A 20,216-nucleotide genomic window follows, 5' to 3' on the forward strand; every position below is an offset into this window, starting at 1 on the left:
TCCGCCTCGCCGCCGCGCTGACGTCACCGCCTCTCCTCCGGGCGCCGCTCTCGCGAGGCGACGCGCGCCCCCAAGCCGCGGTAGTCTCGCGAGAGGAAGGATGGAGGAGAGGAGAGGAGAGGAGAGGAGAGGAGAGGAGAGGAGAGGAGAGGAGAGGAGAGGAGAGGAGAGAGTTCAAGTACAAGGCCATAGTGTGGCAGGTCTGGGTGTGGATGATCATAGCAGGATCAATCAATCAACCAATCAGTCAATATAAGATAAGATAAGATTAGATTAGATAAGATAACTTAGTCCTTTTTTGGTCCCACAATGTGTTTGCAATGTTACAGAATGAGTCAAAAATATATATTTTATAATATAGACAAATATGAATGGGATAAAAATATGCAGCGTGAGAGTGTATATACAGTGAATAGATTGCAAATCACAATCACCCAATCAATCAATTAATTAAGTTGTCAAAAAACTGGACCTTTTAATGTGATTTACATTCAATGTGGATGAAAATAAAAACATGCTCAAATGTAGTTCAAAAAGAGAATAGAATATATAAGAAATAATAAGAGAATAGAAGACATTAAGAACATGTTAAAATGATATTTAAAAGAAAAGGAAATTAAAAAGTTTTAAAAGATTCTCCGACAATGAAAAGTTATTCCAAGCATCAGTGAGTTTCTTTGAATAAAATGTGTATCGAGCTTTCATATCTGTTATAAACATAAAACACATCCTATACATGCCAGAAGAATCCTGACAGTCTTAAGAACATATATGAAATTAATATTTAATAAGCATGAATCATTAATGTGACACACTTTCTGTATAGCTACAGTATGTGACTGTGAAGGCACTGATTATTATTTAAATACTATAAACCCAGCTTAGCCACTTGCACCTGCTTGCTTACCTCACATCGATTAATTATTTCATCTTTAATCATTAATTAGATGAGATAAAGAGCAGTGTCCTAATTAAAGCAGCTCGGCAGGTAGCGGCATCAGCAGTGGGTGAAAAGCACGAGAGTCGCAGGAGTTCACGTCTCCCGCCTACATAATCACCCGAGCATAGTCACAACCTGGCTCTCTGTACTCCCTGTCCTCAAACTCATGTCCCTTTCTTCTCTATAATTATTCCATCTCGTTTCCACTGACACCAGCTCACGGTCCCATCTTAATATTCTCATCCTCCCCACATCTACCTCTGCCTCCTCTTTCACTTTCGCTTTCATCCATCCCTCTAATATGTCATCCAGGATTACATAACAATCTAATTAAGACAAAGGGAGAGAGATTTCCGTCATTAAAACCATTCTATTCCTGTCGCTCTACGGGTCTTAGCGCTACCCACCCTGTACTGTCATGGGGCGGATATTTGTGTGGGCGGCTTATTGTTCTCCAGTGAAAAACTGCTCCCTCGGGATTAGCTCATGTAGTCTAATTGGGTTTTCTACAAAATGCAATTCAGTGTGGATTAAAGCACAGAAGAGATGCATCACCGACAATCAATGGCTATAAACATGTCCTGTTAGCTGTGCACATAAAGCGGTGATGCATCACTATTGTTACCAGTGCAGCAGTGACAACTTGAGCACACTGGTTTTAGAACTGAGAACAAAAAAATCAATGTTTCAGTCACTTGTTAACATGAGACTTATTATTTTAGATTCTTATTTTGCACTCATTAAAATCAGGAGGTCCCCTGTAGGAGCTTTTGCACTTTGTGACATCTTGGCTCTGACCTCCACTATTATCGTTCGTGTTCCCTGTTGGAGGTTTGATCGGCTGGAATGTGAGGAGAGCGGGAATATTAATGAGGAATGGTTGTTTTAAAGCTCAGTCTTTAACCCTCTATCCAACACACTTGACATCAAAACGTCCACCGAGGTCGACGCTGCAGCTTCAGACTGTGACGTCCTGTCTGGGATATATTAAGATGTCAAAACAGTGAAGTCAGACATGGGGTGCGACCGCCTATCGGACACATGACCGTGGTAACCCGGAGAGGGAGAGCGGAGGAATTCCCGGCTCTGTTGCCCCTGGAAGCCGAGGAATGAAAAGAATGGGCCCCATTCACAAAGTTCCACTCGAGCGGCGCTCCTACACTAATAGAGATTGACATGAAGAAAGGCGACAAGTTGTTTTCACATACACTGGCTCTTTTGTCCACGTTTACTAAGGGGCGTAATGCAGACAGGACGCTCTGAAAATAGACAGAGTTTGATGCGCTCGTTTTTCATAAGCGGAGGGAACTCAGTCTTGATTGGAGCATGTGTGCAATTAGTGTTTGGTTGCACATTGTTATCGTGAGGATAAACTGGCAGGCCCCGTCCGCTCGGCTGAGTGAGCGCGAGAAGCTTTAAAACAGGCAGAAGGAGGAGAACAGCAAAAGGACGATGGTCCGTGAAACTGCGTTTTTTTCAGAAGAAAGAGAAAACACAACCGCAGATTGACAACTTTTTTTTGTCGTCTTTTCTCCGGTCTTCACGTCTTGTCAAGGGCTGATTGGGATTTTGATCAGATTGGACACTTGCACCAGACAGACTCACGGGTACAACCATCCAATGCACCAGTTCTAAATCCGAGTCACACAAATATCACCAGAGCAACACGGAGAGTCTGCAGAAACACCGGCGGCTCTCTGAGGCAACTTGAGCTAAATGCTACAGTCACCATCTTGAAGGGTTAGAATGCTGACAGCCGAGACGGATGGGAATGTCTTTAGTTTTACAGTTTTCTTTTTTCTTTTCCAAGTATTTCACAAGACAAGTTAAAGTTTTGACGTGGTGATGGTGCTGGTTGAAACGTTATCACACTTCATTCTGCAGGGGGACATAAATGTCAGAGCCAAATTTCATGGATATCAGTCTAATAGATTCAACCTCATGGTGGTGCACTGAACTATGGACATTTTCCTGAAGTTTTCTCTGTGAGAATACAGCAGGAAAATATCTGGAGTGGGCAGTTGATGACGTTTCTAACACACGACAGATGGAAAAAAACCAAAGAAAACAGATATATCAAGATGAAAATGAGATGTCATACGTGTAGAAGACAAAGACGAAGATAGAAAGACGACACAATTTGAGAGCCGACGTTGGAATAAACAAAAACTCTGGATTTCTGTAGTATAATTTATACGTCATGTCCTGTTTCCTCCTGCTCTACCCAGGACATTTAATGGACTTCATGTCTGAAAACAGCTTCATTCAGTGGGCTCCATGAATATTGGGACCAAGTTAGTGTCAGATTTCACAAGATAAGAGAAAACTCTGATCGTGTGGAGTCACTTGATGAAAGTTTGACCATGACCTGGAGTGGGATACTCACTCCAGGTCGTGGATGGTGGATGGGGTGGATGCTGTTGCCTGGGGGCGTATGGCTCAGATGCACTTGGTAGGAAACGGTTGGAGCTAGACAAATAAACGTCTCCATTACAAACCGTGTGCCACCGGCTCTATTTGAACACTCCTTGAATTCCTGTCCGCCAAGTTGAATGACAGTTGCTGTAACGAACACAGCACAGCGTGGGTCAATTATTTACTATGTGTGTGTGTGTATTTTATGGCTGCAACTTCAAGAGTACAAGGATAATGAATCAGTTTGAATGAAAGTATGAAATCCTCACTAAAATCAGCTACGGATGCAAAACAGTTTTCTTGTTCACTAATTGTATCAGATGTTTTCCTACGCTGCGAAAACAACTAGAAGTCTGTGGTCTGAAGTTTGTGAAAAGGTTGTGTCAGACCTAGATTCTGTCCCATGAGGATTTTGGTTATGATTGTGCATGCTCCATGCAAACTCCCATTTCCAATCTGAGATATGTAGGAAGAGACGAATGAATAGAGATGGCTGTATGTAGCACATATATACATGTTGTTCTCTGTTTCTGCACGTGACAACAAAGCAGGTGGTTTCTCAGGGGATTAAAATCCGAGCTGCCCGTCAAAAAACAACATTCAGCCTCACAATCCCAGCATCCCCTTTGTAGAGAACAGGAACATATGGAGAACAAGATGTGTTTGAAGAGGCACAGACAGAATTCAAGTTCAAAATACATGTCGTTCGGCATAGACACACACAACCCCCACCCTGAGGAGAGACCCGGAGCGTTGTTGTGACCCACGCTGGCGTGAAAACACCGGCAGAGACGCAGAGGTGGGAGGATGACATCACGACACCCTTGGAGTTGGACCCAGTTCAAGAGCGCACATAGGGGCACATGCACATACATTTATATATATTTATACATGTACACGCTCCTCCTCCTCCACGGCCTCTCAGCAGGCACACCGACCGCCCCCACCACACATGCACCAACACACACTGAACATTTCCACACTGGAAATGACCTGTTGTCCTGAAGAGACATTGGAGTTGCAATGTTTTTGATCTGCAACTTCATATTTGGGGGGGGGTCCTCCTATGTGGATATGCTCTGACAGGATTTGGGGGCTGAGGTTTAAAAAAGACAGACATCAGAAAGGAGAAGGGGCCCCTCTCCGATGCTGTGGAGCCCCTCTCTTGTATGTCTGTGTGTGTGTATATATATATGCATGTACGCCTGCATTCAATTTTGCTCACCACCTCCTGCTTGGGCCCCGCTCCAGCTTCTGTGATGATGGCACAGAGCAGAAAGGAAGTGTGATTAATTTTCAAACAGAAATCTTCCCATACACGCCTCTTTCATGCGAGAACACTGCACATCCTCAGTGTTTCTAACGCGATTGAAAGGGAAGAAGGCAGGATTAAGGCTTGATCTCGGAGACAAGTTGCTGATGCGGTGATTCACCAACAAAAACACTTTTCAGCGTGCTTCCGACGAGCGCTGCGTCGTCTTTGCAAGTGTTTAAAAATAGTTATCCAATCTGCACTCTTGAGTCATGCAAACACGCTTGTTTCTACAAAACAATCTCAAATCAAGTCTATTTAGAAGCTGCTCTGGACGTTTGAATCATGATGTTTTCATTGGCAGAGGAAAACTGCAGACTTATCGTGTTGGTGTAGATGCTGAACCTCCAACGACATAAAGAAATGACAGAATAAATTACCCTTATGACAGAGAAATTCAGCCTGGTGTTTCTGGAGCAGAAAACCTCGTCCCACTCAGCTTGTTTCTTAATATTGTCGAAGAGGCAGTAGGTGGTATTCAGGATCACAGGTAGCTTTAGGAAAAAGCACATTGGAACCACAGGTGGCATGAAAAGATGGAGGACAAAAATGATTCAGCGTCAGATCTGTCTCCAGAAGCAACCTTCCACCTACACAGCTTCATCTGAATGTGTGATTTTGAGTCTATTTTCTCCTCTGATTTTCTGGCTCGCCGTCACCGCGAAGCTACGGCTCCACTTGGAAAAGAGGCTCTGGTGACGATGGTGGTGGAGCTGAGTGAAGCGGAGGGGGGATGCTTTTCTGGGTCTGGCCTGGCGGGGTGCAATACAGCAGTTAATCAAAGTTGCCGTGCAGGTATTTCAGGATTAGGAGTGGGTGTGCAGAGAGGGCCTCCGGTGGCCTTGACGTCACCTCCCAGGTAAGGGCAGCTGGAAGCACTTGTTTGTTTCCATCGTGTCTCTAAATAAACGCTGCGCTTATCTCAGTATGGATGATTGAATGTGGTCCATTTAAATGATTCAACTGGGCCCTCAGAAGTTTAAAAGCACTGCATCAGTTGAAAAGGGGCAAAAATGTATCAGCGTTGCTCCACGTCTGCTCGATTTCTAAAACAATCAACTCATATAAATATAACAGCTTTTCGTTCCTTCTGTTCTTCTGACCCCCGAGTTGAAAAAAATGTACGCTTACAAGGTCGCTATTAGACGTTAGCATCAGCAGAGGACACAGAAAGAAGTAAAACCACATTTTCTGCTGGTTCATTTGTTTTTTGGATGCATGTTTCGTGCAGCGTGCCACAAGCCAAACGGGTGAAGTAAAGTCGAGGGTCCATGACTTCTATAACAATATCATATCATATTGGAGCCAGAGTCTATGTAGCAGTGATCGGGGGATGAGGCCACGGCAGCTGTCAATCATGACACTTCAGCATTAAGTAACTAAAATCACCAGAACCGTGAACATTTGAACAAACAACTACCTGGGGAAAAAAATGCAGTTAACGTGTATTTTGACTTTTTAGTTTGGTTCAGGTAGGATTTATGACGCGTACTCCAGCCACCAGATGGCGATCAAGACGCTCTGGGAGCTGTAATGTCGTCTATTTTTATAAACAGGAGAAACCAACAGTTACAATGTTTTTTGCTAATGTACAATTATGGGATTTGTAGTTTTATTTATGGCAATAAATCAATCCTTGTTTAACCTTGTTACATAAGCTTGTGGTTAACCTGGACATGATGCAAAATAAAAATACAAATACGTTCATTGTGTTAAAGTAACAGCGGGATTCTTAAAATCAATAATCATTAGTCTCCCGATGTTATTTTGACCCTGGAGGTTATATTATCAAAACCTGTGTGATGTAAAGATCCGGGGGATTCAGCTCCATCTCTTATGTGAACGTAAATGAACTCTGCTCACTGTGTTCTATACCTGTTCTTATCCGAGAGCTGCTTCTGCCTTCTCTCTCCTTCCCACAGTCCCACGCACTGATACAGTTACATCACCACACACACACACACACACACACACACACAAACACACGTTTGTACTTCCAGCTTAGTGATGACCCTTATCCTAACCTGAACCTAATTCTAACCCTAACCATAAAAGAAAGTCTTAACGCTCAAACAAGCCAAAACGTCCTCACTCTGTCATGTCTATGCTCAAAATGGTCCTCAGAAATGTGTAAGTACAAGTACAGACACACACAAACAAACACACACCATATGGCTGCATGTCAGACAGATGCAAGACCTGAAGTAATGTGTTGGGGGATTGTGTTGCAGAAAATGATTGTTGGCCTCTGCTCACAACAACAACACTGAATTCCCTTTTTGTATACACATGTATATATATATATATATATATGTGTGGGTGGGTGGGTGCCATGTGTCAGTGTGCAGGCTGGATTGTTGTTCTGTACGTGTGTCCGTGTGTCACTCAGCCTTGTGACAGATACTGAGCTGTCATATCTGTCGACCAGACAACAGTTCCACATGCATATTCATCGTTGTGCTAATTCCACCCAAAGAGCTTTAATGAGTTCTCATCATTAACAACTCTGATGAGGTGACGAACAAACGCTTTGCAGCTTTTTTCTCCTCCTGTAATTCTCACGTAGAAAACCCCCACCACCGACTGATGATCACACATTTATGTTACTATAATGCATCAGTGCACATTAAGTGTTGTATTGAACTAGAACCACCATGCAGTCTTTTTTATTTATGAACGTGTGACCACCAGACAATTAGATGTATAAGTTGTGACTAGTGCTTTGCTTTATTTACTGTGTTAATATTTTGTACGTAACACTATAAATGACTAATGCATTTCCCACCTTGACACGTTGCAAGTGCATGAGATAACAGGGTGAATCTGTCACCTAGTGGTCAAATTAAGAAGTGCACAACCAAAGACGACACCCTGGCACTGGGTCATATATTACAGAAGTATTTATTCATAAACATCTGACATCTTTTCTCCAGGAATAACATGTTGCATGTAATATATCTGCACAAATACAATTAGTCTAAAAGAGAAGAGGGTAAAGAAGTTCTTGAAAACCACAGATTGTGCATCCAGTCCAGTCATTTCACATCAAACTGTTGTTTTCGAGTTGCATTTCATTGCAAAAAGAAGCCAAAGTTTTTCCTACGATTGGTTCCTTGTGGGTGCAAGTCTCCGACAGGCAACTCTGGTCAAATGCTCTGCTTTGCGATGTGGCCGGCTGATTATTAACTTCACTGAAGTTGCAATAACAGAAAGGAAAGACGATTGAATCACATGCAGAACTCTCACTTGTCCCTTTGTTAAATCTGGGGGGGGGGAGAGAAGAGAAATGGCATCTCCACTGGACTCTGTACAACACAGCGAGGACAGAATGACCAAGACATTATTATATTAACAGAGGGAATATCTCAAAACCAATCTAGAATACCACTGCAGGGTTTTTAAATACAGCCCTCTAATGGTAATATATCAAATTAATGATGCATCCTCATCTACAATGCTGTGGAAAACCTGGTATGTACAATGCAGTGATGTGCACCTATATTTTCTGAGACTATAAACAAAAAAGATGATCCTCAGTTTTGCTACAGAGAAATGAAATACTTCTCCCGCCCGTGTCCCCAACATCAAGATGTCGACATCATGCAAAACAATACAATGGCTGCATATGTTAATAACCCCTTCCCTTCAAGTGTAACCGAGGTCAGAAACATGAGAGAAGAAGAATCAGTGCACTGGTATAACGTCACACTGAGCACGGAGCAATTTCTGCAATTAACGTAGCACCCTCTTGTGGTAGTTTCCTTACACTACATCTACTGCATTCGGTTGGTGGGAAGGCTATGAGGGGGAGAAACGCTAAAAGGGGCCGGAGAATCAATCTCTCTGTTGGTTTGCAAGGCATATCGAAGAAGAGAGAATTGAGAAAGATGATTTCAAGTCAGTGGTGAAGTTTCAAGTCGTTCCCTATCCTCTATACATCCTCTATACATCCGTGTAAAGTCTGAAGAAAAGATGATGGAGACGTGGTTTTGCAGCTCTTCAGGACGTTTTGTATGTTTGCCGCTGATTTTTTTTTTTTTTTACTGGACAGAGATTGTATTTGGTTACATCAAAGATATACGCTGAACGGAACTGAGCAGGAACTGGTGCTTCTGAAACAAAATGAAAATTTCGGAGCCACCGAGTGGAAACCTGGACATTTGGACCTTCACTTGGTTGATTCACCACACACTTGGCACCATGTGGCAAAATGTTTGTCCTTGAACCTGACGCTGCGGCAAACAGAGGGACCTACAGAAGCCAATTACCAAAGGACATTTTTTTTCCAGGAGTGTCCAAAGTGTGTGGCGATGACGTATATTCAACCCAAAAAACAAAAAAAACAATCACGCTGTCCACACGGTCACTTTAACACCAGCAGCCTTTGCGTTGGTCGTCCGCCGCGCCGCCGCAGAGTCCCTCCTCTTCCTCCAGAGCGGTAAGGTCCAGCTCGTCATTATCCGACATCCGGAGAAGATCCAGGTCCTTCTTATTGGCCGCCAGCACCTGTTCAGCCAATCTGGTGAAAGACTTGGGGAGGAGAAAGTGCGGCGACAGGAAAAGAGGAGAGATTAGCCGCACTATCACTTATCAAGTCATTTCCTCACATTATATAATTACGACTGCACGCACGGCTCTGTCCTGACTGAGGCTCCGCACATTCACCTCACCTCTGCTATGTTGTGGTTGGTGAAGGCACTTGTCTCAAAGAAGTCCATTCCATAAGCCTTGGCCAACTGCAAGACAAGACAAACCCAGATGTTACTTAAAAAAATAAAGCTTTCTGTCTGCTTGTCTTTTTGATTCAGGAGCTGACACATGCACGACTGTCTGCTGGCGCTCGGATACAGCCGTGTGTTCAAGTGCAGCTTTTATTGACAGATGTGAGGCAACATGAGGTGAAGCACTCGTCTGCACTGGTTCTTTCAGGTCAGATTGGTGCATCGCAGCCATTAGAGCTTGTTTATGGATTTAAAAAGGAGACATATGATGCCCATAATTCCGCATCATGGCCACCGACCACCGGCCAACGACACATTAAGGATTTCTCCGGTTACTGCTGATGGTCAATCCGACTGTGAGAGGTCAGTGTGTTTGTGTGGGAGAATGAGAGAGAGAGAGGGAGAGTGAGGCAAAAATGCTTCTTTATCCCTTTATTCTACAGCATCATTTTAATATAAACCGAACCCGGCAAGTATTTACACCCTCTCACCTTGATGCCTTGCTCCGTGGCCACCTGCCGTTTGTCCACCTCGTCCGACTTGTTCGCTACGAGGATCTTCTGGACCTTTTCAGGAGCGTACTGCAGGGGTTCGCCACGTGGACGGGAAATGAAACCAAATTAAAGAGATGGAAGGAGAGGGAGAGGGATTTCAAATGTCAAGAGAACACAGACCGGAGGAAACACAGGAGCCACCGCGCTCAGGAAATGACACCTTGATTAAAGATAAGTGGAAAGCACGTGTGTGTATATATATATTCAGATAAACACACAGAGGAAATGAAGCCCATAATTACTAAATTAATAGAATAAAGTCATCCGGGAAATGACAGGGGGAAGCAGGGAAGAGCTTTCTGAAGACTCCTAAACAGAATTACTGCAATAGGAAAAAATGTTCTCCTCCGATATTTACACAACACATTTCATAAAGCGATGACAGGTATTTGAGAATGAAGCCCGGACACTATAAATACAGCGTAAATGTCAGGTCGGAGCATTTGGGTTTTATCACACCATGTCAGACATCTGTTCTTTGTCAGCTCGGCATCTCTGGTTTTGTCAGTTTTGCCCTTTTCACAATGCGAGGGGGAAGAAATGCTTGTTGATTCTCCACCGCGCCTGATTGATCTAATTCCTAAATCCCCCAGATGTCCCGTGACTCACCTCGTCCACGTCACTGGCCCATTTCATGATGTGCTGGAAGGATCGCTCACTCGTGATATCGTACACCAGAAAGATTCCCTGAGCCGAGGGGGTGAAAAGAGTTTTTAGAAAAAACACAAAACCTTAAAAGCAGTATTTTTAAGATCAGTACATTGCAAAACACTGATATCATTACTGCAAACAAACCAGACCACCACTTGGAAAATTGGCAATGATGCATTTATACACTGTGAGCCCCCCCGGCTGGATGAGAGAACCTTTATTCCAATTTAATTGCCATTTTCTGGTAAATGGACAATTGGGTTTGAACCAGTTTAACCTCTTTAGCAGCCAGAGTGGCAGAGCAACAACCTTCAGGGGGTAAGGGATGTAAACAGAGACATTACAATACCAATGACCACATTATATTACAATACTGATGCTATGAAGCTTATAACTTAAAGCCTAATGGACCTAAATGGTTCATCTGCTACAGATTTGACTTAATAAATAAATCAGATTTCATTTGTATGTGATTTATATCAAGGTGTGTCAAGAGTAAATAATAAACGGGGGGGACATGAGGTCACGTACCTGTGCTCGTCTGTAGTACTGCTTGGTGATGGTCTGGTATCTCTCCTGACCGGCAGTGTCCCTGCACACACAACAAACAAATATGAACACACAACTTTTGTTTGAGAGATTATAATACGTTAACATGGCTTTAATAGATTTTAGAATCCACTACCCCCCCCTCCCCGAAAATGTTGATCAGGAACCTAAACTTCTAATTATATTTTCCATTTGACCACATTCTGTTTTATTCTAGTTTATAAAAGTAACTCCAGTCTCCTGCATGAAAGTCCTTTTATTTTATCAGCCTAAAATTAGTCAAATGTAAAGATAGTAAATCTGACACTGGTTTTTCCATTTTAAGGTCTCCAGATTTTTAAAACCCCACATTTCTCAGGAAAGATCAAGAGTTTAGAGCTACAGCCCCGAATGTGATCGGTCAAACAAATAAGCTTGTATTGTTGTAAATAAAGAGCGACTGTTGAAATCTAATAACATTTTTATCTCATGTACAGGACGTCCAGCCTCGTAATATCTCACCATATCTGTGCCCGCACTTTGATACCATCTATTAGTAGTGTCTTCATTTTGAAGTCGACGCCTGTGAGACAAGAGAGAAGATACGATCAGAAAACACAGTATTGGATTCACAGAGGAGCTCGGTGTTTGTTGGATATTTCTCCAAACCCCTTCAGTTGCTGTGCTAAAGCTAAATGTTCTGAATATTCTCAGAGACGTGTGAACTTTAAGACCCGAGAAGTGACTGGAATCAATAACCCCGGCTTGTCTGTCACAGACAAAGGGTCAGAGGTGTCCGCTGCAGCTTTGTAACATCACAGAGGGCATTAACACAACCAGAGCCTCATCATCCCATCAGCCTGTTAGATGAGTAGCATAATGATCCGCCGAGCCTCCTCCTCCTCCTCCTCGTTTGGTTCTTTGCATCGATCGCACGGGAGGTGAAACGAGGGAGGAGGCGGTGAACAGACGGGAGGAAAGAAGCGGAGCTGGGAAGGGGAGAGGGTGAAGACGAGAAGCCGCTCACGCTTCAGTGATCTCATTTATTTCAGACGACTCAGTGTGAAATTGTTCATATGACAGAAAATCACACACAAAGACTTTTCTTTCTTTCTTTAAAGATTCACCCTTCACTCTCTTCTGAAGGCCAGAACCGATCTGAATGTTCTTGTGCTGATGTTAGGTTGTTGTCTAGTTTTGATTGCTTCCACAGAAACGTGCCAAATGTATCTGTGCCAGACTTTAATGAGTTCTTTCTTGGCCCATGTTCCGTTCGTCCTCCAAGTTTAGTGAAAACCCGTTAAGTAGTTTTTGCGTAATCCTGCTGACAAACAAACAAACAAACAAACCAAAACGGACACAACCTCCTTGGCAGAGGTGATGATGATGTTTGGTAAATGTTGCTGCGGTTGATGGACAACACAAATATCTTTAATTTATTTTTTATTATTGTATTTATACTGAAGAGCGGCTTCAGACCGTATCGTCCTTACTGGTAGTTGTGGCCCTGTTACTGGAAACAAAACAGATTGATCATCAGAGTGATGCCAATGCGGAAGTGCCTGAAACCTGTATTTTCTCAAAAGACCAGCAGAGGGCAACTATACTGGTTGCAAACGATATATATCCGTTTCTACAGAAGTCTGTGAGAATGACCCTGATTCTCACTTGATTTATAAAGTTGGTATTTTCCTAAGGAGGTAATGGTCTCAGTCTCAAGTTTAAAGTCTTCTTCAATACAGCATTTTATAAATCATGGTCCCATGGTTCTTTTTCCCTCATCGTCTCCTCACCTCACCTCAAGTCAATAAATAAGCCAAAACCCTCCCGATTCTATGAACCACACTAATCCCTGAGAAATCAATTAACAGCTCATCCCAATTAACCAGATACTCAGCAGCAGCCTTGTTTCACAGCCAGCTCCACACTAAGGGAGAGGGAGAGAGAGAGAGAGAGAGAGAGGCCCCTGAGTCCAATCGATTCACAAAACTGGAAGAAGTGCTGCCTGTGGTTTTTATTGCTGCATTTCTGCACAGTCGATACTCTGCTAACGGACGTACTTTAGCTGGCCAGGCTGATTTAGTCTCTCTTTTTAGATCGTGTGTGTTTGCTCAGGACGAGCTGGAGTCGAGGAAACGCTCCACAGAGTTCCGAGCTCACGGACTCGACAGTCTGAGGCCTCATGTAAGTTATAATGCGACCTTTTTACTTTTTCCTTGAGACCATTCAGACCAGGACTAAGTGAAAGGTCAGCATTGCAATCAGCGGCTTGACTTGCCCGAGGCTGCAGAAGCGAGAGGAGACTAATGAAACCGAGTCCGTCTCCCAGCGTCGTCGTCCGTTAATAATGCGTATTAAGCTCCCGACGACGTGACAGCTAGCTTCTTCGTATTTTAAACGTTTCCTGTTGAATATCAGAGATAAACACTGGTTTCTTATTACTTCTAAGTCTTTTCAACTGATCTGCAGTTCAGTTTTACTCCTCAACTTGCTGGACCTGATTCTGTCAATTCAACCTGCGACTATCAGCAATGATACTGGGAGTGAGCCTGCTGAGGGGGTTGCAGCGCCCCCTACAGGTGAGGTACAGCAACTGCAGGGCCCATCTTGAGAGTAGCATAGTAACTGACTTAAAATCAATCATTTATAATAAAAATAATTCAGCAGATATAGAAAAAGGAGCCACCCTCCATCTTCTCCCCTCCTGCTCTGTGACATTGAGGATGACGAGGCAGCAGTTAATGTAACATGGCAGCATTTCACAATCAGCCGTGTGAAAGCCATGTAGACTTAATGGGAACACACCCCACTCTGACTCGGATAATTACTAATTGTGTTGGTCTGTGAAAGACGGATCAGGTGGGGACACGCGTCAGTGTGTCGGAGGTGATCGACTCAGAAGTGACACACACCCACTGGAGAATTGGTCTTTTCTTCCACGGCCATCATGACAAGGTGAGGACAGACAGCTGCTGTCTTCAGTAACACAGCAGGACAATTAAAATAAAATATATTTTACTCTGGAAAGCCCCACTGGCAGTGCTGCTCCCTGATTGGGTGTCCGCTGGTCTAAACAAAAATGGATGTGGACTCTGGATCCAGAAAGAGAAGCCTATGCAAAAGGGCTTAAAATCTGTATTCTCTCGAATAACCAGCGGAGGGCGACTCCACTGGTTGCAAACAAAATAAGTCGGTCTCTATTGAAGTCTAAGAGAAAATGGCCGTTCTTCTCACTTGATTCATAACGTCAGTAAACATGTTCATATCGAGTTCATGGTCTCAATCTCTAGTTTAAAGTTCTCTTAAATACACCATGCATTGGGGCGTGGATACCGTGTGATTGACAGCTAGTACTGTCCAATGGGTGCAGGTCGTAGAAGTGAGCAGTGTCCTAAAGCTCTCAATCAGGCTCCTCCCCCGTTCCTCCAAATATGGTTACTTCTGCTTTTAAAAACCAAGATGCTGCTGGATAAAAAGCCAGATTCAAGATAAAAGCATGAATTTTCTTGATAACCTGTTTACAACATTGTGGCTTCATCTGTGGAGGCTGATCAATGCCACGCCCTTTAGACTAACGAGTTCACCAGGCCGCCATCATACCACCACTGGGATCCCCACCATGAGCACGGCTGCTGATTGAGCTGTGATATAGAGCCGGGCCACACTCGTACTTCATAGGTGTTTGACAGCCAGCGGCTCTGAAGAGTCTGGGCGACAGTGAGGAAGATGAATCTCAGAGGTGTGACCGAGCACCGGCACTAAATCATCTGCTCTTTACCGGAGACGCGTTCGTTCCCCGGCCCAGACGACAATCTTATGAGGAACAAGGTGACCCGCTTAAATAAAACAGGATCGCTGATGAGCGAGGGAATATTAAGAGCTGGTAGTGATATTAGTTTGAGTTTTATTCTGTGAGCTTTTATTTTATGCTGAGCTGTATCCAGTGAATAAAGTCATATCCTTTGTTCACCCTATTGTCAGATGTGTTATTTAATGTTATTGTATTTCAAAGTATCTGGTTTAATGATCAAAAAGCCCTTGATGGATCTAATCAAAGATAACAAACGAGTGCAGGTCTCGCTCTGTGGTTTCCACTGTCTGCTCCCGACTCTCTGCTTTCTATCTATCAACTTCTAGAGATAACAGAGCTAATGTGCAAGACTACCAAGCTGAAATAAACAGTATATCTGCTGTATTTCATGCAGCCTATACAGACTATTATATATATCACTGTGCAGGTTTCACACTGATTCATCAAACATGTTAGGTTTTTTTTAAACTGTGGAAACAGCGAGAAGCCCAGTTCATCTAAGTTTGTGTTGGGGCTGTTCTTCAAAGTTTCAGCCATCAGAGATAGACGACATGGAAATAGACATCGACGCTGACCCCGATTCAGGGTAAAACATCATGATTGACAGCTCAGTCGACTTGTGATTGGTCCAGAGAGTGTACCGACGGGACCTTGCTACCACAGCTCCATACCACAGCGTTCATATCCAGGATATTCTTTTTTTCCTTTCTGGACAGTGTGAGGCCGTCTGTGCTGAACCCTGACCCAGACTGCACAGCCAGACCTTATTACTGCAGCATCAGTGCCGGGCCTCAAATATATTCTTGTGTCTGAATGGGAACAGATCCCTGCAGCCAGGGTCCGAAATCTCACGGGAAGTTTTCCTAGGAGGCTCCAGCAGCATTAATACCCATGGTTCGGGGAAATGTTGCTCGAAATAAGGCTTGCGTGTCCACGTTCTGTATCAGCATCTATTCATCACCACACTGTTTAGTGGGAGCTCTCAGTGTTTGAAGTCTTTTTTACACTTACACTAATTAAGAGCAAAAAGGCGAGTGAGTGGACTGTAACAGGAACTGATGAATAATGGAGCTGCACACGAGGGGGACATGGGAGGGAATTTATATCCCTCTATCACCGTGAAGGTTAGGAAATTATTTATTGATCCGCCACAGAGGAGCACTGACGGTGGTCACTCTTGATCTCCCAGCTCTGTTAGGTTTGTTTAGTCTGAGGAGGTTGGACTCATTTCACAAAAGACCTCCCAGCGTGACTCTTAGACTCAGTCTGCTTCCTCCAACGACTCAATCTGGAGCCCAACGGCTGCACGGCTGCAAGAGCCTGATTTGTAAGCATCGGTGGTTGTGTAGATGTGACAAACTACGACAATGAAAGAACGAAACACACTACTGCCTGCCGGGGTTTTCCACCATGCACACACAGGCTGAACATTTCCTCTGAGAGAAATCAGAAAGGTCTGCAGTGTACAACAGGAGCACGTCTCCGCACTGTGAAAGTTTACTGCAGGGCGCTATAGGCGAACGACTTAAAAATAGCACGCTGACGTTTCTATAAGAACGTGAGCATCACAACTTGCAGGTGAGGTTCAGTGGGATGAGGTGTGTGTGTCGGCCCTAATCACCGAAGGCTCTAGAATCTCGTCTTTTCAAGATGACCCCTACAACATGTATGGCTCCTCTTTCACATCCTGAGATATTAGTATTCTTCCAGTTTCATGTCCTTTAAATGCGTGTTGGAAACATAATTTACGTCATTTGTTGCTAGCTGTGATTTTCCAGACATTTTTACCAAGGTCCTGGCAGGAAAAGTTCCAGAAAAAGTCTGCAGCAGCCGACTTCGCACATTTGCATTCACACATAAAGTCCCTCTGGAAAATATCAGTCCAGAGTTCTGTGAATGTCAGAAAGCAGCTTTGAAGTCCACCCTGTGCTACGCCGGCGACCTGTGTACCCGGCCTCTCGCACAGAGTCTGCTGGGATTGGCTCCAGCCCCCACGCAACCCTCCAAGGATAAGCTGCGCAGACAATGGACGGATGATTCATTCTCTTGACCTTATTACTTTTCAATAAAAAGCCACTTGCCATCGTCATCACAACCAGGACGAACATTTCCTGACTGTTTACTTCATCCTTGAGCCGCAGGGATTTCTGAATTTAATTTTCTCCGTTTAACTACTGCAAATAATGTCAGGAAGTAGAAGCTTCCACGAGAAAATATGCTCTGAGAAAATATGTCTATTCAGTGAACACACACACACACACACACACTGACACACACTTGGTAAAGACAGACCAGGTGCTACACAGAAGATTAGACTCCACCACTAACTGTACATCCTCATTTCCCGAACCTCAAAGTGAAGCATTGTAATGGGCCTGTCATGGTCCACACTGTGCAGAGAGAGATTCTGCTCGGACCTCAACTGGGAGCAAAGAGGCTGGTTTAGCTTTGCTCATTCGATTCCATTTACAGGGATACTTTCAAATTCGTTCTACAAATAAGAAAAAAAAAAAAATCGACCTTGTCATGCAAAGTACAGATCACCACATTTATGCCATAATTATTAGAGCCCGGCCGTTGTGGATTAGAGTGAATGTTTGAGGGGTGAAGCTTCGCCTCCCGTTCACTTCCAATCTCGCAGCGTGGCTTCGCGTGGAGTTCAATGCCGGAGAACTTGGACCCACGATATTCGCTTCTCACTCGTTTATGTGTGACTGTACCCTTATCAGGGGCCACAGAACTTTATTGTCTTTGTGCAAGTATGACAAAATTTGACCCTCAAACAGATTTCTTTGCCAATTGCCAGTTTATATTGGAATGATGGCACATGTGGACATTGACAAATCACAGTGTGTTTGTTAAAGACTGAAGAGGCACTAAGATAAGACTATTTTGTACATTTTTTCAACTCAGTTTGTGTCAAAATGTGTGAAACCAAATTGCAGTGAATAAATGCAGAAATCCTACACATGACCTCTTTTCCCTCTTTGCACAATCCAGTCTCTAGTGTTTACTTACAATCCCTCCCCTGGTAATAGTAGTACGTTGTATATAGAATTTTTGTTTCCTATTTTTATCTTTTTTATATTTATACTTGCACAAATACACCACAGCAAATTCCCTATCTGTTTAAACCTGCTTGGCAATAAAACCTGGTTCTGATTCTCTGTTTCGTATGCTTCAGGTAGACAGATATCGTGATGCGTCGTTATATAATTGTCTTGCAATATATTGATTATCGCAAGAATCGCTTGTATCATGGTTTTATTGTTATCGTGTGTTACCCTGCGACTCCCACCCCTGATAGTTTGAGGAAATAGCAACAACAAAATGAATCTCAGGGGACCCAGACTCACGCCTGGGAGCCTGATGCAAAACAAAGCCCACCTCCCCTTTAATGCATGTGAAAGTCAGAGCCAAGTGCTGATAGTTATTAAACTCATGGGGGGTGGATCTCCCCCTCAGGGGTTTCCTTAACCAAATACAACCACGTCTCTAATTAAATCACGACACAGCCTCCTGATATAATAATATATGTATAGAACAATCAGGGGCCACAGAGAGAGGGGGGTGCGTAGGTGAATAGGAAAATGAATGGAAGTGCAAATAAACACAAGTGCATGGGGGGAGAGATGCAGGAGTGGGGTCTTACCGATGGTGGAGATGTGGGACGGGTGAAACTCGTTGTCCGTGAATCTGCACAACAAACATGTTTTCCCGACCCCGGAGTCTCCGAGCAGCAGGAGTCGGAACAGCACATCGTACTGTTTGGCCATGGTGCGTCTGTGTGCGTCTGTGTGCGTCTGTGCTGCTGGATTTATAACACAAAGGGTGAATCAAGAGCTAACTCAGCGACGGATGGAGGCTCCCTCCCCGCCTGCAGCCCATGTCTGCCCCGGCTCTGCCTCGGTGTTGTTCCCTGGAGCGGGAGCGGGTCGTTGGGGAACAGATGAGGGAAGATGCTCCAGCAGCTTCACGGGCAGCATCCAGCCTCCAGTGGGTGCGGTGGGCCAGCGGACAGCCAATCAGGGAGCAGCACTGCCGGTGGGGCTTTCCAGAGTAAAAGCCCATAAACTGATTTATGTGATAATAACATAGGACGCACGTTTTGAGTATTAGGTGGTGAATAGCACGAATGCAGAATATTTGTCTCTAGGATATCATCATGATATAACAATAATAAATTCTTTAAAATTTGATTTCATGTCACAGTTTACTACATTTATCTATATTTCTATATATCTATTTCTGCACTCAACATTCAAAATCATCTCCTAAACTGTTTTTTGAAAAGTAAATGTATTTTAAATGTATATCTACAATGCCATTTTCCTTTTGCTATATCTATAATTAAATTGTATTTTATTGTTTTTTGTTTGCCTATTTTTATTCATATATCCTCATAAAAGCCAAAATTAAATATGGGCCCTATGTATACATTTGGAATGAGTGAATTAGATATTTGTTTTCAAAAGTAACAAGTATAATTTCCTGTTGTAAAATGTACCTTGCAAGCACACACTAAATACTAAAAGGATATAATATATATAGATAGGATATATGGATGTATAAGTATATAATGGTGATAACATCTACAGGATGGGGCCTTGAAATAAGGTCATAGTGCTTAGTCTGCCCTATGTGCTCCTATTACTTTATAAAATCCACTTTTACCCACTTGTAAAACTTGTAATCTAAGTATGAGCGGTTATTCTGAGGCACTGGAGCCTCTGGGGATTCAAAACCCCCAGAGACTAATTGAGTAACTGTTTGTTTATTAGTTTCTGGTGATTTAATCAATTGATGATTTGTTCTGGAACCATTTTGTTGAAAATCGATGTGTTGAAATCAAGTTCCAATGCATACATTGTGAATTTTATGCTTTATTACTATCAACTTTGGTTTTCTGTATTGCCCAATATGAAATGTTGGCCCATGAGATGACCACAGACTGAAGGACAGGTAGGTTTATCAGTACTGGTTGCATTGTCCTCTCTGCACCTGCACTTAATGGGAACTTGAAGGCAACAGGGGCCCACTGGGGACTTTAGGTTAAACAAACAAGGTAACTGTGCCATTGTTACGGGGCAGGGTTTTAACCTGAGGGTTTATTTTGAAGAGCAGAAAAACACCACATCCGTTATGTTTATGTTTGTGTTCGTTCGACTTGACTTGAAATAAAACGACTGGTTTCATTTCCGCTTCCACGTGGAAGGAACAAGGATGAAATAAAACACGGGGACAGGCCTTAGTGCACGTGCACACACTCGTAACCACGTGTTAA

General features: G+C 43.4%; 1 protein-coding gene across 1 annotated transcript; it reads right to left on the reverse strand.

Annotated features, from left to right (window-relative positions):
• Positions 1-7,549: 7,549 nt before the first annotated feature.
• Positions 7,550-18,951, reverse strand: rab15 (RAB15, member RAS oncogene family). The gene is made up of 7 exons (XM_035143301.2): positions 18,585-18,951; positions 11,644-11,704; positions 11,125-11,185; positions 10,552-10,629; positions 9,880-9,969; positions 9,338-9,403; positions 7,550-9,197 (listed from the first exon to the last, which is right to left on the reverse strand). The coding sequence occupies exons 1-7, from the start codon at positions 18,706-18,708 to the stop codon at positions 9,036-9,038; spliced, it is 642 nt and encodes a 213-aa protein (XP_034999192.1). The 5' UTR covers positions 18,709-18,951; the 3' UTR covers positions 7,550-9,035.
• Between the last annotated feature and the right edge of the window lie 1,265 nt (positions 18,952-20,216).

This window comes from Hippoglossus stenolepis, chromosome 20 (assembly GCF_022539355.2).
Source record: "Hippoglossus stenolepis isolate QCI-W04-F060 chromosome 20, HSTE1.2, whole genome shotgun sequence".
Taxonomy (NCBI): Eukaryota; Metazoa; Chordata; class Actinopteri; order Pleuronectiformes; family Pleuronectidae; genus Hippoglossus; species Hippoglossus stenolepis.

Bases quoted from the DNA above. Each gene is read 5' to 3' on its own strand.
- rab15 (XM_035143301.2), bottom strand. From the start codon at position 18,708: ATGGCCAAACAGTACGATGTGCTGTTCCGACTCCTGCTGCTCGGAGAC. The intron at 9,970-10,551 runs GTGAGTCACGGG...GAACCCCTGCAG, and splicing joins GGGCCAGTGACGTGGACGAG to TACGCTCCTGAAAAGGTCCA. The intron at 9,404-9,879 runs GTGAGAGGGTGT...CTTGTCTTGCAG, and splicing joins CCACGGAGCAAGGCATCAAG to TTGGCCAAGGCTTATGGAAT.